A 26,128-nucleotide genomic window follows, 5' to 3' on the forward strand; every position below is an offset into this window, starting at 1 on the left:
AGGCAAGTGGAGAGTATTCCATCACACTCCTGACTTGTGCCTTGTAGATGGTGGAAAGGCTTTGGGGAGTCAGGAGGTGAGTCACTCACCGCAGAATACCCAGCATCTGACCAGCTCTTGTAGCCACAGTATTTATGTGGCTGGTCCAGTTAAGTTTCTGGTCAATGGTGACCCCCAGGATGTTGATGGTGGGGGATTCGGTGATGGTAATGCCATCGAATGTCAAGGGGGAGGTGGTTAGACTCTCTCTTGTTGGAGATGGTCATTGTCACTTGTCTGGCGTGAATGTTACTTGCCACATATCAGCCCAAGCCTGGATGTTGTCCAGGTCTTGCTGCATGCGGGCACGGACTGCTTCATTATCTGAGGGGTTGCGAATGGAACTGAACACTGTGCAATCATCAGCGAACATCCCCATTTCTGACCTTATGATTGGGGGAAGGTCACTGATGAAGCAGCTGAAGACGGTTGGACCTAGGAAACTGCCCTGAGGAACTCCTGCAGCAATGTCCTGGGGCTGAGATGATTGGCCTCCAACAACCACTAGCATCTTCCTTTGTGCTATGTATGACTCCAACCATTGGAGAGTTTTCCCCGATTCCCACTGACTTCAATTTTACGAGGGCCACTTGGTGCCATACGGTCAAATTGCTGCCTTGATGTTAAGGGCAGTCACTCTCACCTCACCTCTGGAATTCAGCTCTTTTTTAAAATTTGTGCATGGGATGTGGGCGTCGCTGGTGAGGCCGGCATTTATTGCCCATCCTTAATTGCCCTTGAGAAGGTGGTGGTGAGCCGCCTTCTTGAACCGCTGCAGTCCGTCTGGTGAAGGTTCTCCCACAGTGCTGTTAGGAAGGGAGTTCCAGGATTTTGACCTAGCGACGATGAAGGAACGGCGATATATTTCCAAGTCGGGATGGTGTGTGACTTGGAGGGGAACGTGCAGGTGGTGTTGTTTCCATGTGCCTGCTGCTCTTGTCCTTCTAGGTGGTAGAGGTCGCGGGTTTGGGAGGTGCTGTCGAAGAAGCCTTAGCGAGTTGCTGCAGTGCATCCTGTGGATGGTACACACTGCAGCCACTGTGCGCCGGTGGTGGAGGGAGTGAATGTTTAGGGTGGTGGATGGGGTGCCAATCAAGCGGGCTGCTTTGTCCTGGATGGTGTCGAGCTTCTTGAGTGTTGTTGGAGCTGCACTCATCCAGGCAAGTGGAGAGTATTCCATCACACTCCTGACTTGTGCCTTGTAGATGGTGGAAAGGCTTTGGGAAGTCAGGAGGTGAGTCACTCGCCGCAGAGGAGAGAGACCGAGAGCGGGGATAAAAGAGCGGCGGCCCGAGGCCCGAGACCAGAGCGGCGGCAGACCTGATCGGATCAAAAACAACAGCAGAAAACCAAGGAGTGACGTCACAGGACAGCAGGTAAGTGATTGGTTGGTGAGTATTACTGTTTTTTTTCTTCTCTAAATTAGGGCATTGGGAAACTAAGCAGCTTTTATAGCAGGTAGTTTTTTTTAGTGAACCTAGGTCCCTAGTATAGATAACATTTTCAAATTTCAACGTAATTTAAAAGGGGTAACTAAGCTAAGGCAAATCATGGCAGCAGACCTCGCACCTGTGATATGCCCCTCCTGCAAGATGTGGGAAGTAATGGACACTACCAGTGTCCCTGCCGACCATGTGTGCAGGAAGTGTGTCCACCTGCAGCTACTGACCGATCGTATCTCGGAGCTGGAGCTGCGGGTGGACTCACTGTGGAGCATCGGCGATGCAGAGAAACTCGTGGATAGCACGTTTAGCGAGTTGGTCACACCGCAGGTAAAGGCAGTACAGGAAGTGAATGGGTGACCACCAGGAAGAGTAAGAGGTGCAGGCAGGTAGTGCAGGGGTCCCCTGTGGCCATTCCCCTCTCAAACAGGAGAGGGGGATGGCCACAGGGGAAGGTGGCAGCGGCCAGGTTCATGGCACCGTGGCTGGCTCTGCTGCACAGGAGGGCAGGAAAAAGAGTGGCAGAGCTATAGTGATAGGGGACTCGATTGTAAGGGGAATAGACAGGCGTTTCTGCGGACGCACCGAGACTCCAGGATGGTATGTTGCCTCCCCGGTGCAAGGGTCAGTGATGTCTCGGAGCGGCTGCAGAACATTCTGGAGGGGGAGGGTGAACAGCCAGTTGTCGTGGTGCATATAGGTACCAACGATATAGGTAAAAAACGGGATGAGGTCCTACAAGCTGAATTTAGGGAGTTAGGAGTTAAACTAAAAAGTAGGACCTCAAAGGTAGTAATCTCAGGATTGCTACCAGTGCCACGGGCTAGTCAGAGTAGGAATGACAGGATAGCAAGGATGAATACGTGGCTTGAGAGATGGTGCAAGAGGGAGGGATTCAAATTCCTGGGACATTGGAACCGGTTCTGGGGGAGGTGGGACCAGTACAAATTGGACGGTCTGCATCTGGGCAGGACTGGAACCAATGTCCTTGGGGGAGTGTTTGCTTGTGCTGTTGGGGAGGGCTTAAACTAAAGTGGCAGGGGGATGGGAATCGATGCAGGAAGTCAGTGGGAAGTAAAGTGGTGACAGAAACAAAAGGCAGTAAGGGAGAGTGCACAGAACATGACCGGACAGATGGTCTGAGAAAGCAGGGCAAAGACCAAGGGAAGTCTAGATTAAACTGCATTTATTTCAATGCAAGAAGTCTGATGGGCAAGGCAGATGAACTCAGGGCATGGATGGGTACATGGGACTGGGATGTTATAGCTATTACTGAAACATGGCTAAGGGAGGGGCAGGACTGGCAGCTAAATATTCCAGGGTACAGATGCTATAGGAAAGATAGAGCAGGAGGTAAGAGAGGAGGGGGAGTTGCGTTCTTGATTAGGGAGAACATCACGGCAGTAATGAGAGAGGATATATCCGAGGGTTCGCCCACGGAGTCGATATGGGTAGAACTGAAAAATAAGAAGGGAGAGATCACGTTGATAGGATTGTACTACAGACCCCCAAATAGTCAACGGGAAATTGAGGAGCAAATATGTAAGGAGATTACAGACAGCTGCAAGAAAAATAGGGTGGTAATAGTAGGGGACTTTAACTTTCCCAACATTGACTGGGACAGCCATAGCATTAGGGGCTTGGATGGAGAGAAATTTGTTGAGTGTATTCAGGAGGAATTTCTCATTCAGTATGTGGATGGCCCGACTAGAGAGGGGGCAAAACTTGACCTCCTCTTGGGAAATAAGGAAGGGCAGGTGACAGAAGTGTTAGTGAGGGATCACTTTGGGACCAGTGATCATAATTCCATTAGTTTTAAGATAGCTATGGAGAATGATAGGTCTGGCCCAAAAGTTAAAATTCTAAATTGGGGAAAGGCCAATTTTGATGGTATTAGACAGGAACTTTCAGAAGTTGATTGGGAGAGTCTGTTGGCAGGCAAAGGGACGTCTGGTAAGTGGGAGTCCTTCAAAAATGTGTTAACCAGGGTTCAGGGTAAGCACATTCCTTATAAAGTAAAGGGCAAGGCTGGTAGAAGTAGGGAACCTTGGATGACTCGGGAGATTGAGGCCCTAGCCAAAAAGAAGAAGGAGGCATATGACATGCATAGACAGCTGGGATCAAGTGGATCCCTTGAAGAGTATAGAGATTGCCGGAGTAGAGGTAAGAGAGAAATCAGGAGGGCAAAAAGGGGACATGAGATTGCTTTGGCAGATAAGGCAAAGGTGAATCCAAAGAGCTTCTACAAATACATAAAGGGCAAAAGAGTAACTAGGGAGAAAGTAGGGCCTCTGAAGGATCAACAAGGTCATCTATGTGCGGAACCACAAGAGATGGGTGAGATCCTAAATGAATATTTCGCATCGGTATTTACGGTTGAGAAAGGCATGGATGTTAGGGAACTTGGGGAAATAAATAGTGATGTCTTGAGGAGTGTACATATTACAGAGAGGGAGGTGCTGGAAGTCTTAACGCGCATCAAGGTAGATAAATCTCCGGGACCTGATGAAATGTATCCCAGGACGTTATGGGAGGTTAGGGAGGAAATTGCGGGTCCCCTAGCAGAGATATTTGAATCATCCACCGCTACAGGTGAGGTGCCTGAAGATTGGAGGGTAGCAAATGTTGTGCCTTTGTTTAAGAAGGGCGGCAGGGAAAAGCCTGGGAACTACAGACCGGTGAGCCTGACATCTGTAGTGGGTAAGTTGTTAGAGGGTATTCTGAGAGACAGGATCTACGGGCATTTGGAGAGGCAGGGACTGATTAGGAACAGTTAGCATGGTTTTGTGAGAGGAAAATCATGTCTCACGAATTTGATTGAGTTTTTTGAAGGGGTAACCAAGAAGATAGATGAGGGCTGTGCAGTAGACGTGGTCTACATGGACTTTAGCAAAGCCTTTGACAAGGTACCGCATGGTAGGTTGTTACATAAGGTTAAATCTCACGGGATCCAAGGTGAGGTAGCCAATTGGATACAACATTGGCTTGACGACAGAAGACAGAGGGTGGGTGTAGAGGGTTGTTTTTCAAATTGGAGGCCTGTGACCAGCGGTGTGCCTCAGGGATCGGTGCTGGGTCCGCTGTTATTTGTTATTTATATTAATGATTTGGATGAGAATTTAGGAGGCATGGTTAGTAAGTTTGCAGATGACACCAAGATTGGTGGCATTGTGGACAGTGAAGAAGGTTATCTGGGATTGCAACGGGATCTTGATGAATTGGGCCAGTGGGCCGATGAATGGCAGATGGAGTTTAATTTAGATAAATGTGAGGTGATGCATTTTGGGAGATCGAATCGGGCCAGGACCTACTCCGTTAATGGTAGGGCGTTGGGGAGAGTTATAGAACAAAGAGATCTGGGAGTACAGATTCATAGCTCCTTGAAAGTGGAGTCACAGGTGGATAGGGTGGTGAAGAAGGCATTCAGCTTGCTTGGTTTCATTGGTCAGAACATTGAATACAGGAGTTGGGATGTCTTGTTGAAGTTGTACAAGACATTAGTTAGGCCACACTTGGAATACTGTGTACAGTTCTGGTCACCCTATTATAGAAAGCATATTATTAAACTAGAAAGAGTGCAGAAAAGATTTACTAGGATGCTGCCGGGACTTGATGGTTTGACTTATAGGGAGAGGTTAGATAGACTGGGACTTTTTTCCCTGGAGAGTAGGAGGTTGAGGGGTGATCTTATACAAGTCTATAAAATAATGAGGGGCATAGATAAGGTAGATAGTCAAAATCTTTTCCCAAAGGTAGGGGAGTCTATAACGAGGGGACATAGATTTAAGGTGAGAGGGGAGAGATACAAAAGGGTCCAGAGGGGCAATTTTTTCACTCAAAGGGTGGTGAGTGTCTGGAACGAGCTGCCAGAGGCAGTAGTAGAGGCGGGTACAATTTTGCCTTTTAAAAAGCATTTGGACAGTTACATGGGTAAGATGGGTATAGAGGGATATGGGCCAAGTGCAGGCAATTGGGACTAGCTTAGTGGTATAAACTGGGCGACATGGACATGTTGGGCCGAAGGGCCTGTTTCCATGTTGTAAACTTCTATGATTCTATGAGAATACCCAGCCTCTGACCTGCTCTTGTAGCCACAGTATTTATATAGCTGGTCCAGTTTAGTTTCTGGTCAATGGTGACCCCCAGGATGTTGATGGTGGGGGATTCAGCGATAGTAATGCCGTTGAATGTCAAGGGGAGGTGGTTAGACTCTCTCTTGTTGGAGATGGTCATTGCCTGGCATTTATCTGGCCCGAATGTTACTTGCCACTTATCAGTCCAAGCCTGGATGTTGTCCAGGTCTTGCTGCATGCGGGCTTGGACAGCATCATTATTTGAGGGGTTGCAAATGGAACTGAACACTGTGGAATCATCAGCGAACATCCCCATTTCTGACCTTATGATGGAGGGAAGGTCATTGATGAAGCAGCTGAAGATGGTTGGGCCTAGGACACTGCCCTGAGCAACTCCTGCAGCAATGTCCTGGGGCTGAGATGATTGGCCTCCAACAACCACTACCATCTTCCTTTGTGCTAGGTATGACTCCAGCCACTGGAGAGTTTGCCCTCTGATTCCCATTGACTTCAATTTTACTGGGGCTCCTTGGTGCCACACTCGGTCAAATGCTGCCTTGATGTCAAGTGAAGTCACTCTCACCTCACCTCTGGAATTCTGCTCTTTTGTCCATGTTTGGACCAAGGCTGTAATGAGGTCTGGAGCCGAGTGGTCCTGGCGGAACCCAAACTGAGCATCGGTGAGCTGGTTATTGGTGAGTAAGTGCCGCTTGATAGCACTGTCGATGACACCTTCCATCACTTTGCTAATGATTGAGAGTAGACTGATGGGGTGGTAATTGGCCTGATTGGATTTGTCCTGCTTTTTGTGGACTGGACATACCTGGGCTATTTTCCTCATTGTCGGGTAGATGCCAGTGTTGTAGCTGTACTGGAACAGCTTGGGTAGAGGCGCAGCTCGTTCTGGAGCACAAGTCTTCAGCACTACAGCTGGGATGTTGTCGGGGCCCATAGCCTTTGCTGTATCCAGTGCACTCAGCCGTTTCTTGATATCACGTGGAGTGATTCGAATTGGCTGAAGACTGGCTTCTGTGATGGTGGGGATATCGGGAGGAGGTCAAGATGGATCATCCACTCGACACTTCTGGCTGAAGATGGTTGCAAACGCTTCAGACTTGTCTTTTGCACAAGCACCTGCTGGACTCCGCCATCATTGAGGATGGGGATGTTTACAGAGCCTCCTCCTCCCGTTAGTTGTTTAATTGTCCACCACCATTCATGACTGGATGTGGCAGGACTGCAGAGCTTTGATCTGATCCGTTGGTTGTGGAATCGCTTAGCTCTGTCTATAGCATGTTGCTTCTGCTGTTTAGCATGCATGTAGTCCTGAGTTGTAGCTTCACCAGGTTGGCACCTCATTTTTAGGGTCGCCTGGTGCTGCTCCTGGCATGCTCTTCTACACTCCTCATTGAACCAGGGTTGATCCCCCGGCTTGTTGGTAATGGTAGAGTGAGGAATATGCCAGGCCATGAGGTTACAGATTGTGCTGGAATACAATTCTGCTGCCGCTGATGGCCCACAGCTCATGGATGCCCAGTTTTGAGCTGCTTGATCTGTTCTGAATCTATCCCATTTATCACGGTGGTAGTGCCACACAACACGTTGGATGATGTTCAGTGTGAAGACGGGACTTCATCTCCACGATTTGGGTATCCTTGTACATGAATCACAAAGTAAACATGCAGGTACAGCAAGTAATTAGGAAGGCAAATGGTACGTTAGCCTTTATGGTAATGGGGTTGGAGTATAAGAGTAAGGATGTCTTGCTGCAATTATGTAAGGCTCTGGAGAGACCACACCTGGAGCACTGTGTACAATTTTGTGTCTCCTTCCCTAAGGAAGGATATACTTGCCTTAGAGGGGGTGCAATGAAGGTTCACTGGATTAATTCCTGGGATGAGAGTGTTGTCCTATGAGGAGAGATTGAGTAGAATGGGCCTGTTCACTCTGGAGTTTAGAAGATTGAAAGGTGATCTCATTGAAATATATAAAATTCTTAGAGGGCTTGACAGGGTAGATGCTGAGGGGCTATTGCCCTGGATGAAGAGTCTAGAACTCAGGGTCATAGTCTCAAGATAAGGGGTCAGCCATCTCAGACTGAGATGAGGAGGAATTTCTTCACTCAGAGGGTTGTGAAACTTTGGAATTCTCTACCCCAGAGGGCTGTGGACGCTGGGTCATTGAGTATATTCAAGACTGAGACTGATAGATTTTTGGACACTAAGGGAATCAAGGGATATGGGGATTGGGCGTGAGAAAGTAGGGTTGAGGTCGAAGATCAGCCATGATCTGATTGAATGGTGGAGCAGGCTCGAGGGGCCGAACGGCCTACTCCTATTTCTTATGTTCTTATAAATATAGAATTCAATCTCCAAAGCACCAGCAAAAATCTCAGAACACCACTGAATAAAACTGAGCTGGAATCATTCAGTCTGGTATTATCGATGACATGACATAAACAGCTCTTTGGTTCTAAAATAGTGAATCCCTCGACTCACTGTGAGCAAGTCCATGGGAGGCTGGCAGGTCGAGATCAAAGACAGACATTACATAAAGTGCTGAATGTACGATACCTGGCGTGGATTTTCAGGTTACTGGAAGTTGCAAACTGAAGGTTGCAGACGTCACAAGCGTACGGCTTTTCCTCTCCGTGATGCATGCGATTGTGAAAGACCAGCTGACATTTCTGAGCAAAGCTTTTGTCGCACATATCACACTGATAGGGCTTCTCACCTGCAACAGGTTATAGATTAGATCAGCCTGCAAGCACGACTCAAAGTGAAATTGGAAATCCTAGATAGCAAGTGAGGATACACCTTCATATACATCCAACACCTGTCCTACACAGCAGATCTGGTGTAGGAAGACATCGCAGAACACTTTTTAACAAAAGGATACAGTGAACATGAACTCACTTCCTGAAAGGGTGGTAGAGGCAGAAACCCTCAACTCATTTAAAAAGTACCTGGATGTGCACCTGAAGTGCTGTAACCTATAAGGCTATGGACCAAGTGCTGGAAAGTGGGATTGGGCTGGGTGGCTCACTTTCAGCCGGCGCGGACACGATGGGCCGAATGGCCTCCTGTGCTGCAAGTTTTCTATGATTCTATGAACTCAGAACATGGGGAAAAGCGAAACAAGAATGGTTAAGATAGGGAACTGAGGCAGGGTTTAAGAGGAAGCCAGCAGGTAGGAGGCAAGAAAGAGCGAACTGGGTAGAGAATTGCAGAGGATAAGCCTGTAATACCTGAATGGGTAGCGCTGACGGTGGAGTGAACATAGTAAGGGGTAATGAGAAGCCCGGTGCTAGAGGGGGCAGGGGCAGAGGAGGTCAAGTTTACTTTAATACTGGTCCTACCCACCCTCACAGGCCATGGTTCCATCAGCCTTCTGCCTTTCTGGGGTACATATTTGACTTGTAATCCAACAATTACTTATATGAAAAGATTGCAATGTTGGCCCAATGATTTACCAACTGATAACACTCCCACCCTATTCCATCTAATTACACCCTTCTTCATAAAGATATAAATGGAAATTAGAGCAAAATAAACAGAGATGGAGGTTCACAGTACAAGTGCCCATTCAGCCCGTTCCAATTACTTGTTCGAGCAATCCAAAATTAATCCCACTGCCCCACTCTCTCCCCCTAGCCCTGTATCAATCCAAAATTAATCCCACTGCCCCACTCTCTCCCCCTAGCCCCGTATCAATCCAAAATTAATCCCACTGCCCCGCTCTCTCCCCCTAGCCCCGTATCAATCCAAAATTAATCCCACTGCCCCGCTCTCTCCACCGAGCCCCGTATCAATCCAAAATTAATCCCACTGCCCCGCTCTCTCCACTGAGCCCCGTATCAATCCAAAATTAATCCCACTGCCCCACTCTCTCCCCCTAGCCCCGTATCAATCCAAAATTAATCCCACTGCCCCGCTCTCTCCCCCTAGCCCCGTATCAATCCAAAATTAATCCCACTGCCCCGCTCTCTCCCCCGAGCCCCGTATCAATCCAAATTTTTTTTTATTTATTCGTTCGTGGGATGTGGGCGTCGCTGGCGAGGCCGGCATTTATTGCTCATCCCTAATTGCCCTTGAGAAGGTGGTGGTGAGCCGCCTTCTTGAACCACTGCAGTCCGTGTGGTGATGGTTCTCCCACAGTGCTGTTAGGAAAGGAGTTCCAGGATTTTGACCCAGCGACGATGAAGGAACGGCGATATATTTCCAGGTCGGGATGGTGTGTGACTTGGAGGGGAACGTGCAGGTGGTGTTGTTCCCATGTGCCTGCTGCTCTTGTCCTTCTAGGTGGTAGAGGTCGCGGGTTTGGGAGGTGCTGTCGAAGAAGCCTTGGCGAGTTGCTGCAGTGCATCCTTTGGATGGTACACACTGCAGCCACAGTGTGCCGGTGGTGAAGGGAGTGAATGTTTAGGGTGGTGGATGGGGTGCCAATCAAGCAGGCTGCTTTATCTTGGATGGTGTCGAGCTTCTTGAGTGTTGTTGGAGCTGCACTCATCCAAGCAAGTGGAGAGTATTCCATCACACTCCTGACTTGTGCCTTGTCGATGGTGGAAAGGCTTTGGGGAGTCAGGAGGTGAGTCACTCGCCGCAGAATACCCAGCCTCTGATCTCCTCTCGTAGCCACAGTATTTATATGGCTGGTCCAGTTAAGTTTCTGGTCAATGGTGACCCCCAGGATGTTGATGGTGGGGGATTCGGCGATGGTAATGCCGTTGAATGTCAAGGGGAGGTGGTTAGACTCTCTCTTGTTGGAGATGGTCATTGCCTGGCACTTATCTGGCACGAATGTTACTTGCCACTTATCAGCCCAGGCCTGGATGTTGTCCAGGTCTTGCTGCATGCGGGCTCGGACTGCTTCATTATTTGAGGGGTTGCGAATGGAACTGAACACTGTGCAATCATCAGTGAACATCCCCATTTCTGACCTTATGATGGAGGGAAGGTCATTGATGAAACATGAAGATGGTTGGGCCTAGGACACTGCCTTGAGGAACTCCTGCAGCAATGTCCTGGGGCTGAGATGAGTGGCCTCCAACAACCACTACCATCTTCCTTTGCGCTAGGTATGACTCCAGCCATGACTGGAGTCACACCTAGCGCAAAGGAAGATGGTAGTGGTTGTTGGAGGCCAATCATCTCAGCCCCACGACATTGCTGCAGGAGTTCCTCAAGGCAAATTAATCCCACTGCCCCACTCTCTCCCCTTAGCCCTGTATCAATCCAAAATTAATCCCACTGCCCGGTCTCTTCCCATAGCCCTGTATCAATCCCAAACTAATCACACTGCCTCGCTCTCTCCCTCTTCTTTAAATATTGATCGCATTTTCCCTCAAAAGTTGGTCTCTGCCTCAGCCACTCCCTGCAGCAAAGCTTTCCAAGCCCCTACAAACCGTGCAAAGAAATTTCTCCCAACCTATCTCCTCACTTTCCTCGTGAGAATTTTAAACTGATGTCCTCATCACTGACTCCCCAGCCAAAGAAAATAGTCTTTCACTATTCATTCTATCAAAACTCTTCAAAATTTTGAAATATACTAGTAAATCTCTTAGTCTTCTCTGTTCAGGTGAAAACATCTCCTGTATCTCAATTATCATAGTAGATACAACACAAGAGGCAGCCATTTGTCCCATCATGCCTGTACTGGCTCTTTGAAAGAGCTATCCAATTAGTCCCGTTCCCTTGCTCTATCCCCATAGCCCTGTAATTTTTTTTTCCTATCAAGCATTTGTCCAATTCCCTTTTGAATGAGAGTATTGAGTCTGCTTCCACCACCCTTTCGGGCAGTGCATTCCAGAAAAAAATGTTCCCTCATGCCACCTCCGGCTCTTTTGCAAGAGAGTTTACCAATAATAGAGCATCAACAAGTAAGGTCAAAGCAGGAAAAATTGGTCTCAAGTCAAAATTAAAGGCTCTTCATTTGAATGCTCAGAGCATTCGTAACAAGACAGAAGAATTAGCTGCACAAAGAGATAAATGGGTTTGATCTAAACAGCTATTAGAGACATGGTTGCAAAGTGATCAAGATTGGGAACTAAATATTCTAGGGTACATGATGTTTAGAAGAAACAGGCAGAATGGAAAAGGAGGGGGTGTAGCCCTAATAATAAAGGATGACATAAGGACAGTGGTGATAAAGGATCTTGGCTCAGAAAATCAGGAACTAGAAACAGCATGGGTGGAAATAAGAAATAACAAGAGGCAGAAAATACTGGTGGGAGTAGTTTATAGGCCCCCTAATAGAACATAAGAACATAAGAAATAGGAGCAGAAGTAGGCCATATGGCCCCTCCAGCCTGCTCCACCACTCAATAAGGATGATCTTTGGCTTCAACTCCAAATACCCGCCCGATCCCCATATCCCTAAGAGCTATCCAATTAATCCCACTCCCCCTGCCCTTTCCCCATATCCCTGTAAGTTTTTTCCCCTTCAAGTATTTATCCAATTTCCTTTTGAAAGTTATTATTGAATCTGCTTCCACCGCCCTTTCAGGCAGCGCATTCCAGATCAGAACAACTCCCTGCGTAAAAAAAAAATCCTCATGTCGCCTCTGGTTCTTTTGCCAATCACCTTAAATCTGTGTCCTCTGGTTAACGACCCTTCTGCCATTGGAAGCAGTTTCTCCTTATTTACTCTATCAAAACTGTTCATGATTTTGAACAACTCTACATAATCTCCCCTTAACCTTCTCTGCTCTAAGGAGAGCAACCTTAGCTTCTGTCTCTCCACATAACCTCTCATCCCTGGAACCATTCTAGTAAATCTCCGTTGCACCCTCTCTAAGGCCTTGTGGAAGTGCATAAAGGGATACTTGATCATATTAACTCTCTATTAATTCACCTAACTCACGAATGTGGAAGTGCATGAAGGGATACTTGACCATATTAACTCTATTAATTCACTTAAACTCACATAATAAAGTTTCTCACAAAAACACATAGAAGCACAATTGTGTAATTACTTTGAGTTTCTCATGCTGATAGCTGTCCTCCCTTTAGATAGATAGGTAGCTGACTACAGGAATAAATGACCATATAGCCTTGAGACTAGCTACAGACCTACTGATAATAAAAGACAGTTTCTTAGGGAAAAGCACTTTCCCAGGCCTGGGTCCAAGATATCAAGATGGCTATGGGAATTCGAGGGTGGGTTCCCTATTTTGATTGACCAACTACCTGAGCCAATAAAGAATGTACGTGTACGCCCATATTCTGTGACAGGTGGGCGTTGTTACTGAGCTGTATAAACGTGAGCTGTTTCTTGAACTCGGCGAAGTTGTACCCTCAACCATTGTTTTGAGGTGCTCTCAGTAATAGTAGCTCACCGTTGAACAGAGTATTAATCATGAAATAATAGGAGCTTGTAACAAAGGTAATACAGTAATCATGGAGGACTTTAATCTTCATATAGACTTGGTAGATCAAATTGGCAAAGGTAGTTTGGAGGACAAGTTCATGGAATGCATTCCAGACGGTTTCCTAGAGCAATGGGTCATGGAGCCAACCAGGGAACAGGCTATGTTAGATCTTGTATTGTGTAATGAGATAGGATTAATTAGTAATCTCACAGTAAATGATCCTCTGGGGAAGAGTGATCATATCATCATAGAATTTCAAGAAGTTTCAGAGTGATGTACTTAAGTCCGAAGCTAGAGTCTTAAACTTAAATAAAGCCAATTACATAGGTATGAGGGTCGAGTTGGCGAAGCTAGGTTGGGAAATTAATGGGTATTACGGTTGAAAAGCAATGGCAAACATTTAGAGAAATATTTCAATAGTCTCAATGAATATACATTCTATTGAGAAATAAAAACTCCACAGGAAAAGTGATCCACCCATGGCTAACTAAAGAGGTTAAGGATAGTATTGGATTAAAAGAAGAGGCCTAAGCCTGAGGATTAGAAGAATTTTAGAAACTAGCAAAGGATGACCAAAAAATTGATAAAAAGGGAGAAATAGAATATGAAAGTAAACTTGCAAGAAATATAAAGACAGGTTGTAAGAGCTTCTACAAGTATGTAAAAAGGAAGAAAGTAGCAAAAGTAAACGTTGGTCCCTTAGAGGCCGAGACAGGAGAAATTATAATCGGGAATCAGGAAATGGCAGAGACGTTAAACAAATATTTTGTATCTGTCTTCACAGTAGAAGACAGAAAAAGCAAATCAGAAATAATGGGGAATCAAGGGGCTAATGAGAGTGAGGAACTTAAAGTAATTATCAGTAGAGAAAAAGTACTGGAGAAACTAATGGGACTAAAAGCTGACAAATCCTCTGGACCTGATGGCCGACATCCGAGGGTTCTAAAGGAGGTGGCTGCAGAGATAGTGGATGCATTGGTTATGATCTTCCAAAATTCTCCAGATTCTGGAATGGTCCCAGTGGATTGGAAGGCAGCAAATGTTCCTCCTTTCTTGAATAGCAGAGTGAGAGAGAAAACAGGGAACCACAGGCCAGTTGGCCTGACATCAGTCATTGGGAAAATGCTGGAATCCATTATTAAGGAAGTGGTAACAGGGCACTTAGAAAATCATAATATGATTAGGCAGAGTCAACATGGTTTTATGAAAGGGAAATCATGTTTGACAAATCTATTAGAGTTTTTTGAGGATGTAACTAGCAGGGTAAATAAAGGGGAACCAGTGGATGTAGTATTTTTGGATCTTCAAAAGGCATTCGGTAAGGTGCCACATAAAAGGTTGTTACACAAGATAAGGACTCATGGGGTTGGGGGTAATATATTAGCATCGACAGAGGATTGGTTAACGAACAGAAAACAGAGGGTAGGGATAAATGGGTCATTTTCAGGTTGGCAGGCTGTAACTAGTGGGGTGCCGCAAGGATCAGTGCTTGGGCCTCAGCTATTTACAATCTATATTAATGACTTAGATGAAGGGACTGAGTGTAATGTATCCAACTTTGCTGATGATGCAAAGCTAAGTGGGAAAATAAGCAGTGAGGTGGACACAGAGCGCAAAGGGATACAGACAGGTTAAGTGAGTGGGCAAGGAGATGGCAGATGGAGTATAATATGGGAAATGTGAGGTTGTTCACTTTGGTAGGAAGAATAGAAAAACAAAATATTTTTTAAATGGTGAGAAACTATTAAATATTGTTGTCCAGAGACACTTGGGAGTCCTGGTACAAGAAACATAAAAAGTTAGCATGTAGACACAGCAAGCAATTAGGAAACCAAATGGCCTGTTAACCTTTATTGCAAGGGGGTTGGAGTACAAGAGTAAGGAAGTCTTACTACAATTGTACAGGGCTTTGGTGAGACCTCACCTGGAGTACTGCGTACAGATTTGGTTTCCTTATCTAAGGATATACTTACCTTTGAGGCGGTGCAATGAAGAGTTATTAGATTAATTCCTGGGATGAGAGGGTTGTCCTATGAGGAGAGATTGAGTAGAATGGGTATATACTCTCTGGAATTTAGAAGAATGAGAGGTGATCTCATTGAAACATAAAAGATTCTGAGGGGGCTTGACAGGGTAGATGCTGAGAGGTTGTTTCCCCTGGCTGGAGACTCTAGAACTGGGGGGCATAATCACAGGTTAAGGGGTCAGCCATTTAAGACTGAGATGAGGAGGAATTTCTTCACTCAGAGGGTTGCGAATCTTTGGAATTCTTTACCCCAGAGGGCTGTGGATGCTAAGTCGTTGAGTATATTCAAGGTAGATAGATTTTTGGACTCTAGGGGAATCAAGGGATAATGGAGATCGGGCAGGAAAGTGGTGTTGAGTTTGAAGATCAGCCATGATTTGATTGAATGGTGGAGCAGGCTCGAGGGGCCGAATGGCCTACTCCCGCTCCAATTTCTTATGTTCTATGATCACCTTGAATCTGTGTCCTCTGGTTACCCACCCTTCTGCCACTGGAAACAGTTTCTCTTTACTGTCAAAACCGTTCATGATTTTGAACACCTCTATCAAATCTCCCCTTAACCTTATCTGTTCGAAGAACAATCCCAGCTTCTCCAGCCCAGAATTGAACACAATACTCCAGTTGAGGCCTAACCAGTGTTTTACAAAGGTTTAGCATAACTTCCTTGCTTTTGTACTCTATGTCTCTATTAATAAAGCCCAGGATTCCATATGCTCTTTTAACAGGCTTCTCAACTTGTCATAAGAAATAGGAGTAGACCATACGGCCCCTCGAGCCTGCACCGCCATTCAATAAGATCATGGCTGATCTTCAACCTCAACTCCACTTTCCCGCCCATTCCCCACCTTAGTGTCCAAAAAGCTATCGATCTCAGTCTTGAACATACTCAATGACTGAGCATCCACAGCCCTCTGGGGTAGAGAATTCCAAAGATTCACAACCCTCAGTGAAGAAATTTTTCCCCATCTCAGTCCTAAATGGTTGACCTCTTTCTTATCTTGAAACTATGCCCCCTGGTTCTAGACTCTCCAGCCAGGGGAAACTGCCTCTCACCAACTATCCTATCAGGCCCTCTAAGAATTTTATACGTTTCAGTGAGATCACCTCTCATTCTTCTAAACTCCAGAGAATATAGAATCATAGAAAGTTACGACACAGAAGGAGGCCATTCAGCCCATCGCGTCCGCACCGGCCGACAAAGAGCTATCCAGCTTAATCCCACTTTCCAGCACTTGGTCCGTAGCCCTGTAGGTTACGGCACGTCAAGTACACATCCAAGTACTTTTTAAAAAGAGTTCAGGGTTTCTGCCTCTACCACCCTCTCAGGCAGTGAGTTCCAGATCCCCACCATTCTCTGGGTGAAAAACATTCTCCTCAGTTCCCCTTTAATCCTTCTACCAATTACTTTAAATCTATGCCTCCTCTACTAAGGGAAATAGGTCCTCCCTATCCACTCTATCTAGTCCCATCATAATTTTATACACCTCAATTAAATCTCCCCTCAGCCTCCTTTGTTCCAACGGAAACATCCCCAGCCTATCCAATCTTTTCTCATAGCTAAAATTCTCCAGCCCTGGCAACATCCTCAAAAAATCTTCTTTGTACCTTCTCTAGTGCAATCACATCTTTCTTGTAATGTGGTGACCAGAACTGTGCGCAGTACTCAAGCTGTGGCCTAACCAATGTTTCATACAGTTCTAGCATAACCTCCCTCCTTTTATATTCTATGCCTTGGCTAATAAAGGAAAGTATCCCGTATGCCTTTTTAAACATCTTATCTACCTGTCCTGTTACCTTCAGGGATCTGTGGACATGCACTCCAAGGTCCCTCACTTCCTCTACACCTCTCAGTATCCTCATATTTATTGTGTACTCCCTTGTCTTGTTTGCTATCCCCAAATGCATTACTTCACACTTTTCTGGATTGAACTCCATTTGCCACTTTTCTGTCCACCTGATCAGTCCACTGATATCTTCCTGCAGTCTTTAGCTTTCCTCCTCACTATCAACCACAATTTTTATATCATCTGCAAACTTCTTGATCAAGCCCCCTAAATTCAAGTCCAAATCATTAATACAGATCACAAAAAGCAAGGGACCTTGCGGAACCCCACTGGAAATAGTCTTCCAGTTGCAAAAACACCCGCCATTACCCTTTGCTTCCTGCCACTGAGCCAATTTTGGGCCAACTAGCCACTTTCCCTTAGATCCTATGGGCTTTTACTTTTTTGACCAGTCTGCTATGTCAAAAGCCTTGCTAAAATCCATGTACACTACATCAAACGTGTTACCCTCATCAACCCTCCTTAAAAAAGTCAATCAAGTTAGTCAGACACGACCTTCCGGTAACAAATCCGTGCTGACTGTCCTTGATTAATCCGTGCCTTTCTAAATGACAATTTATTCTGTCCCTCAGAATTAATTCCAATAATTTGCCCACCACCGAGGTTAGACTGACTGGCCTGTCATTACTCGGTCGATCTCTTTCTCCCCTTTTAAACAACAGTTACAGCGTTAGCAGTCCTCCAATACTCCGGCACACGCCTGTAGCCAGGGAGGATTGGAAAATGATGGTCAGAGCCTCCGCTATTTCCTCCTTTGCTTCTCTTAACAGCCTGGGATACATTTCACTATCACTGTTTATTCCATCCAATATTTCAGACTCCTCCTCAACGACAATCTCTGCATCGTCCCCCTCTTTTGTGAAGACAGACGCAAAGTATTCATTAAGAACCATATCCACATCTTCCGCCTCCACACAAAGGTTACCTTTTTGGTCGCTAATAGGCCCTACTCTTTCCTTAGTTTTCCTCTTGCTCTTAATGTATTCATAAAACATTTTTGGGTTTTCCTTAATTTTACTTGCCAATATTTTTTCATATCCTCTCTTTGTTTTCCTAATTTCCTTTTTAATTTCATCCCTGCACTTTCTATACTCCTCTAAGCTTTCTGCAGTATTGAGCTCTCGGTGTCTGACATAAGCTTCCCTTATCTGACTATAAGCCCATTATACTCAATCTCTCCTCATAGGACAACCCGCTCATCCCAGGAATCAATCTAGTGAACCTTTGTTGCACCCCCTCTAACGCAAGTATATCCTTCCTTAGGTAAGGAGACCAAAATTGCACATAGTACTCCAAGTGTGGTCTTACCAGAACCCTATATAATTGCAATAAGACTTCCTTACTCTTGTACTCCAACCTTCTTGCAATAAAGGCCAATATAACATTTGCCTTCCGAACTGCTTGCTGTACCTGTATGCTAACTTTTTGTGTTTCTTCTACGAGGATACCCAAGTCCCTCTGAACAACAACATTTAATAGTTTCTCACCATTTAAAAAATATTCTGTTTTTCTATTCTTCCCACCAAAGTGAATAATTTCACATTTCCCCACATTATACTCCATCTGCCACCTTCTTGCCCACTCACTTAACCTGTCTAAACCCCTTTGCAGACTCTGTCCTCCTCACAGCTTACTTTCCCACCTAGCTCTGCACCATCAACAAAGTTGGATACATTACATTCGCTCCCTTCACCAAAGTCATTAATATAGATTGTGGATGACGGGATAGAGAGCCACATATCCAAGTTTGCCGATGACACAAAGATAGGCAGCATTGTAAGCAGTGTAGATGGAAGCATAAAATTACAGAGAGATATTAATAGATTAAGTGAATGGGCAAAACTGTGGCAAATGGATTTCAATGTAGGCAAGTGTGAGGTCATCCACTTTGGTCCTGAAAAGGATCAATCAGAGTACTTTCTAAATGGTGAAAAACTCAAAACAGTGGAGGTCCAAAGAGACCATGGGGTCCATGTACATGGATTAACATGTCATGGACAGGTACAGAAAATAATCAAAAAGGCTAATGGATTGCTGGCCTTGATATCCAGAGGACTAGAATACAAGGGCGCATATCATAAGAGATAGGAGCAGGAGTAGGCCATTCGGCCCCTCGAGCCTGCTCCGCCATTTAATGAGATCATGGCTGATCTGATTTTTACCTCAACTCCACTTTCCCGCCCTTTCCCCATATCCTTTAACTCCTTTGCTGATCAAAAATTTGTCTAACTCAGTCTTGAATGTATTCAATGACTCAGCCTCCACAGCTTTTTGGGGTAAAGAATTCCAAAGATTCACAACCCTCTGGGAGAAGAAATTCCTCCTCATTTCCGTCCTAACCTGGCGACCCCTTATTCTGAGACTATGCCCCCTAGTTTTAGATTCCCCCATGAGGGGTAACATCCTCTCAGCATCTACGCTTCCGAGTCCCCTCAGAATTTTGTATGTTTCAGCAAGATCCCCTCTCATTCTTCTAAACTCCAATGAGTATAGACCCAACCTGTTCAATCTTTCCTCATAAGAAACCCTTCTATACCCGGAATCAACCTAGTGAACCGTCTCTGAACCGCCTCCAATGTAAGTATGTCCTTCCTTAAATAAGGGCACCAGAACTGTTCGCAGTACTCCAGGTGTGGTCTCACCAGCACCCTGTACAGTTGTAGCATGACTTCCCTGCTTTTATACTCCATCCTCTGAGAAATAAAGGCCAATATTCCGATTGCCTTCCGGATTACCTGCTGCACCTGTATGTTGACTTTTTGTGTTTCATGTACGAAGACACCCAGATCCCTCTGTACCGCAGCATTTTGTAGTATTTCTCCATTCAAATAATATTTTGCTTTTTTATTTTTCCTTCCAAAGTGGATGACTTCACATTTTCCCACATTATATTCCATCTGCCAAATTTTTGCCCATTCGCTTAACCTGTCAATATCCCTTTGCAGACACTTTGTGTCCTCATCGCAACTTGCTTTTCCACCTATCTTTGTATCATCAGCAAATTTGGCCACAAGACACTCTGTTCCTTCATCCAAGTCATTGATATATATTGTAAATCGTTGAGGCCCCAGCACTGAACCCTGCGACGCCCCACTAGTTACAGATTGCCATTTTGAAAATGACCCTTTTATCCCGACTCTTTGTTTTCTGTTAGTTAGCCAATCCTCTATCCATGCCAGTATATTACCCCCAACACCATGAGCTCTTATCTTACGCAGTAATCTTTTATGTGGCACCTTATCGAATGCCTTTTGGAAATCCAAATATACTGCATCCATTGGTTCCCCTTTATCCACCCTGCCCGTTACTTCCTCAAAGAATGCTAATAAATTTGTCAGACATGATTTCACCTTCATAAAACCATGTTGACTCTCCTCGATTGTATTATGAGTCTCCAAATGTCCTGCTACTTCTTCCTTAATAATGGATTCTAGCATTTTCCCAATGACAGATGTTAGGCTAACTGGTCTATAGTTACCTGCTTTCTGTCTCACTCCCTTCTTGAATAGGGGTGTTACGTTTGCGGTTTTCCAATCCGATGGGACCTTTCCAGAATCTAGTGAATTCTGGAAGATTACAACCAATGCATCCACTATCTCTGCAGCCACTCCCTTTAAGACCCTCGGATGCAAGCCATCAGGTCCAGGGGACTTGTCAGCCTTTAGGCCCATTAGTTTACCTAGTACTTTTTCTCTAGTGATAGTGATTGTTTTTAGTTCCTCCCTCCCCTTTGCCCCTTGATTTTCTCCTATTATTGGTATATTATTAGTGTCTTCTACTGTGAAGACAGATACAAAATATCTGTTCAATTCCTCTGCCATTTCCTTGTTTTCCATTATTATTTCCCCAGTCTCATCCTCTAAGGGACCAATGTTTACTTTAGCTACCCTCTTCCTTTTTATATACTTGTAGAAGCTTTTACTGTCAGTTTTTATATTTCTTGCTAGTTTACTCTCATAATCTATTTTCTCCCTCTTTATTGTTCTTTTAGTCATCCTTTGCTGATTTTTAAAGTTTTCCCAATCTTCGGGCTTACCAGTAATCTTTGCCATGTTGTATGCTTTTTCTTTTAACCTGATACTATCCTTGACTTCCTTGGTTAGCCATAGTTGGTCGAAGTTATGCTGCAGCTATACAAAGCCCTGCTTAGAACACACCTGGGATACTGTGTTCAGTTCTGGGCACCGCACCTTAGGAAAGATATAATGACCTTGGAGGGAGTGCAATGAAAGTTTACTAGAATAATACCTGACTCCAAGGGTTAAATTATGAGGAGAGATTACACAAACTAGGGTTGTATTGAGGGGTGACTTGATCGAAGTTTTCAAGACATTAAGGGGAACTGATAGGGCGCATAGAGAGAGAGCGGAGTGCAGGATCAGTGATAAAGGGAGGAGAGAGGAGAGCGCGGGATCGGCAATAAAAGGAGGGGAGAGAGAGGAGAGCGCGGGATTGGCAATAAAAGGAGGGGAGAGAGAGGAGAGCGCGGGATCGGCAATAAAAGGAGGGGAGAGAGAGGAGAGCGCGGGATTGGCGATAAAAGGAGGGGAGAGAGAGGAGAGCGCGGGATTGGCAATAAAAGGAGAACATAAGAACATAAGAAATTGGAGCAGGAGTAGGCCAATCGGCCCCTCGAGCCTGCTCCGCCATTCAATAAGATCATGGCTGATCTGATCCCAACCACAAATCTAAAGAACACAAGAAGTCGGAGCAGGACCCGGCCACATAGCCCCTGGGCCCTCTCCGCCACCCACAGGGCATTGACCGATCCGAACTCAGCTTCATGTCCAATTTCCTGCCCGCTCCCCATAACCCCTAATTCCCTTTACTTCTAGGAGAGAGGAGAGCGCGGGATTGGCGATAAAAGGAGGGGAGAGAGAGGAGAGCGCGGGATTGGCGATAAAAGGAGGGGAGAGAGAGGAGAGCGCGGGATTGGCGATAAAAGGAGGGGAGAGAGAGGAGAGCACGGGATTGGTGATAAAAGGAGGGGAGAGAGAGGAGAGCGCGGGATTGGCGATAAAAGGAGGGGAGAGAGAGGAGAGCGCGGGATTGGCGATAAAAGGAGGGGAGAGAGAGGAGAGCGCGGGATTGGCGATAAAAGGAGGGGAGAGAGAGGAGAGCGCGGGATTGGTGATAAAAGGAGGGGAGAGAGAGGAGAGCGCGGGATTGGCGATAAAAGGAGGGGAGAGAGAGGAGAGCACGGGATTGGTGATAAAAGGAGGGGAGAGAGAGGAGAGCGCGGGATTGGCGATAAAAGGAGGGGAGAGAGAGCGGAGCGCGGGATTGGTGATAAAAGGAGGGGAGAGAGAGGAGAGCACGGGATTGGCGATAAAAGGAGGAGGGGAGAGAGAGGAGAGCACGGGATTGGTGATAAAAGGAGGGGAGAGAGAGGAGAGCACGGGATTGGCGATAAAAGGAGGGGAGAGAGAGGAGAGCACGGGATTGGCGATAAAAGGAGGGGAGAGAGAGGAGAGCGCGGGATTGGTGATAAAAGGAGGGGAGAGAGAGGAGAGCACGGGATTGGCGATAAAAGGAGGGGAGAGAGAGGAGAGTGCGGGATTGGCGATAAAAGGAGGGGAGAGAGAGGAGAGCACGGGATTGGCGATAAAAGGAGGGGAGAGAGAGGAGAGCGCGGGATTGGCGATAAAAGGAGGGGAGAGAGAGGAGAGCGCGGGATTGGCGATAAAAGGAGGGGAGAGAGAGGAGAGCGCGGGATTGGTGATAAAAGGAGGGGAGAGAGAGGAGAGCGCGGGATTGGTGATAAAAGGAGGGGAGAGAGAGGAGAGCGCGGGATTGGTGATAAAAGGAGGGGAGAGAGAGGAGAGCGCGGGATTGGTGATAAAAGGAGGGGAGAGAGAGGAGAGCGCGGGATTGGCGATAAAAGGAGGGGAGAGAGAGGAGAGCGCGGGATTGGCGATAAAAGGAGGGGAGAGAGAGGAGAGCGCGGGATTGGCGATAAAAGGAGGGGAGAGAGAGGAGAGCGCGGGATTGGCGATAAAAGGAGGGGAGAGAGAGGAGAGCGCGGGATTGGCGATAAAAGGAGGGGAGAGAGAGGAGAGCACGGGATTGGCGATAAAAGGAGGGGAGAGAGAGGAGAGCGCGGGATTGGCGATAAAAGGAGGGGAGAGAGAGGAGAGCGCGGGATTGGCGATAAAAGGAGGGGAGAGAGAGGAGAGCACGGGATTGGCGATAAAAGGAGGGGAGAGAGAGGAGAGCGCGGGATTGGCGATAAAAGGAGGGGAGAGAGAGGAGAGCGCGGGATTGGCGATAAAAGGAGGAGGGAGGAGGGAGGAGAGCGCGGGATCGGTGATAAAAGGAGGGGAGAGAGAGGAGAGCGCGGGATTGGCGATAAAAGGAGGGGAGAGAGAGCGGAGCGCGGGATCGGTGATAAAAGGATGAGCGAGAAGGGAGAGTGTGGAGCGTGGGATCGGTGATAATAGGAGCAGCGAGAGAGGAGAGCGCGCCAAGCGCAGGATCAGGGATAAAAGGCAGAGAGAGGAGAGAGAGCGCGGAGCACGGGCGGGGAGAGGGGTGAAAAACACCTAAAGTAACGTCAGCACAAGGGAAGGAGCTGATTAGTGAGTAGGTGAGTGTTTTCTTTTAAGTCTTCATGTTTATTTTTGTTAGGTTTAGATAATAATATAATAAATTGAGGCATGGCAGGGCACCTCAGTCTCGTTGAATGCATATCCTGTGCCATGTGGGAACTGCAGGATGCTTCCCGTGTCCTGGCCAACCACAGGTGCAGGAAATGTCATCAGCTGGAGGAGCTCCAGCACCGGGTTTCAGAACTTGAGCAGCAGCTGGTGTCACTGCAGTGCATCCGCGAGGTTGAGAGTTTTGTGGATAGCACATTTCAGGAGGTGGTCACCCCACAGCTTGAGAGTGAGGCAGAGATTGACTGGGTGACCGTCAGACAGACAAGGTGGGCCAGGCAGGTCGTGCAGGAGTTCCCCGAGGGCATCTCACTCTCTAACCAGTATTCAGTTCTGAATAACGGTGGGGGAAGAGGGTTCTGCTGCGAGTACAGCCAGAGCCAAGTCCACAGCACCATGGATGGCTCAGCTGTACCGGGAGAGGGGGGGTGGAGAAAGGTCAGGACAGCAATAGTGATAGGGGACTCTATAGTTAAGGGAATAGACAGGCGTTTCTGTGGCCGGAGATGAGATTCCAGGATGGTATGTTGCCTCCCTGGTGCCAGGGTCAAGGATGTCACCAAGTGGCTGCAGAACATTCTGGAGGGGGAGGATGAACAGTCAGAGGTTGTGATCCATATCGGTACCAACGACATAGGTAGAAACAGGGATGAGGTCCTGCAGGCAGATTTTAAGGAGTTAGGAAAGAGATTAATAAGCAGGACCTCAAAAGGTAGTAATCTCTGGGTTAATCCCGGTGCCACACACTAGTGAGTATAGAAATAGGAGGTTAGTGCAGATGAATGCGTGGCTGGAGAGATGGTGCAGGAGGGACGGCTTTAGATTCCTGGGGCATTGGGACCGGTTCTGGGGAAGGTGGGATCTGTACAAGCTGGAGGGGTTGCACCTCAACAGGGCAGGGACCAATACCCTTGCAGGGAGATTTGCTAGTGCTGTGGGGTAGGGTTTAAACGAGCTTGGCAGGGGGATGGGAACCTGAGCGTAGATTCAGAAGGGAGAGAAGCAGAGCTGGAAATGGAAGGCAGAAAATTAGTAAGTGAGTTTGGAAGGCAGAGGAAACAAAGGTTAGAAACTAGACAACAAAGGAGTTTGGCAGTGCTTAATGGTGTAAACTTCAATGCAAGGAGTCCAGTGAATAAGGCAGATGAGCTGAGGGCACAGATAGACACGTGGCAGTATGATATCTTAGCTATAACTGAAACACGGCTTAAACAGGGGCAGGAATGGCAGCTGAACATTCCTGGTTACAGGGTTTTCAGACGAGATAGAGAGAGGAATAAAGAAACAATTAAGGCAGTGAGGAGGGATGATAGAGCCATGGAAAAGATACAGCACAGAAGGGGGCCATTCGGCCCATCATGTCCACACCGGCTCCAAGAACAACCAGATGCCCATTCCAATCCCACCTTCCAGCACCTGGTCCGTAGCCCTGCAGCTTACAGCACTTTAGGTGCAGGTCCAGGTACTTTTTAAAAAGAGTTGAGGGTCCCTGCCTCTACCACCAATTCTTGCAGCGAATTCCATACACCCACCACCCTCTGGGTAAAAAAGTTTTTCCTCATGTCCCCTCTAATCCTTCCGCCAATCAGCTTAAATCTATGTCCTCTAGTTCTTGAACTCTCCGCTAGGGGAAACAGGTACTTCCTGTCTCCTCTATCTGGGCCCCTCATAATTTTATACACCTCAATCAAGTCTCCCCTCAGCTTCCTCCACTCCAAGGAAAACAACCCCAGCCTATCCAATTTTAGACAGTTCCATCATTACATCCCTGATTTTGTATTCTATACCTCGGCTAATAACGGAGAGCATTCCGTATGCCTTCTTCACAACCTTATCTACCTGTACTGCCACCTTCAGGGACCTGTGCACATGCACTCCAAGGTCTCTCACTTCCTCTACCCCTCAATATATTCCCGTTTACTGCGTATTCCCTTTTACTGTTTGCCTTCCCTAAGTGCATTACCTCACACTTCTCTGGGTTGAACTCCATTTGCCACTTTTCCGCCCACTCCACCAACCCATTGATATCTTCTTGGAGTCTACAGCTATCCTCTTCGCTATCAACTACACGGCCAATTTTTGTGTCGTCTGCAAATTTGCCAATCATGCCCCATACGTTCAAGTCTAAATCATCGATATATACCACAAACAGCAAGGGACCCAACACTGAGCCCTGTGGCACACCACTGGAAACGGATTTCCATTCGCAAAGACATCCATCGACTTTTACCCTTTGTTTCCTGTGTCTGAGCGAATTTTGGATCCAACTCACCACATTTTCCTGCATCCCATGGGCTTTTACCTTTCTGACCAGTCTGCCACGTGGGACCTTGTCAAATGCCTTACTAAAATCCATGTAGACAACATCCACTGCATTACCCTCATCAATCCTCCTAGTCACTTCCTCAAAGAATTCAATCAGATTTGTAAGGCATGACCTTCCCTGAACAAATCCATGCTGACTATCCCTGATTAAACCATGCCTTTCCAAGTGACAGTTTATCCTATCTCTCAGTATTGATTCTAATAGTTTGCCCACCACCGAGGTAAGACTGACCGGCCTATAATTGTTCGGCCTTTCCCTCGTACCCTTTTTAAACAACGGTACTACGTTTGCAGTCTTCCAGTCCTCCAGTACCTCCCCTGTATCTAGTGAGGATTGGAAAATGATCCTCAGAG

The 26,128-nt window shown here is 46.6% G+C and overlaps 1 protein-coding gene across 1 annotated transcript in view; it reads right to left on the bottom strand.

Annotated features, from left to right (window-relative positions):
- LOC137331207 (myoneurin-like) overlaps positions 1-26,128 on the bottom strand; it is a 64,744-nt gene that overhangs the window by 22,303 nt on the left and 16,313 nt on the right. Inside the window, 1 exon segment of the mRNA XM_067994822.1 lies at positions 8,128-8,287. Coding sequence (XP_067850923.1) covers positions 8,128-8,287 — 160 coding nt within the window.

Source organism: Heptranchias perlo, chromosome 13 (assembly GCF_035084215.1).
Source record: "Heptranchias perlo isolate sHepPer1 chromosome 13, sHepPer1.hap1, whole genome shotgun sequence".
In the NCBI taxonomy this organism is placed as follows: Eukaryota; Metazoa; Chordata; class Chondrichthyes; order Hexanchiformes; family Hexanchidae; genus Heptranchias; species Heptranchias perlo.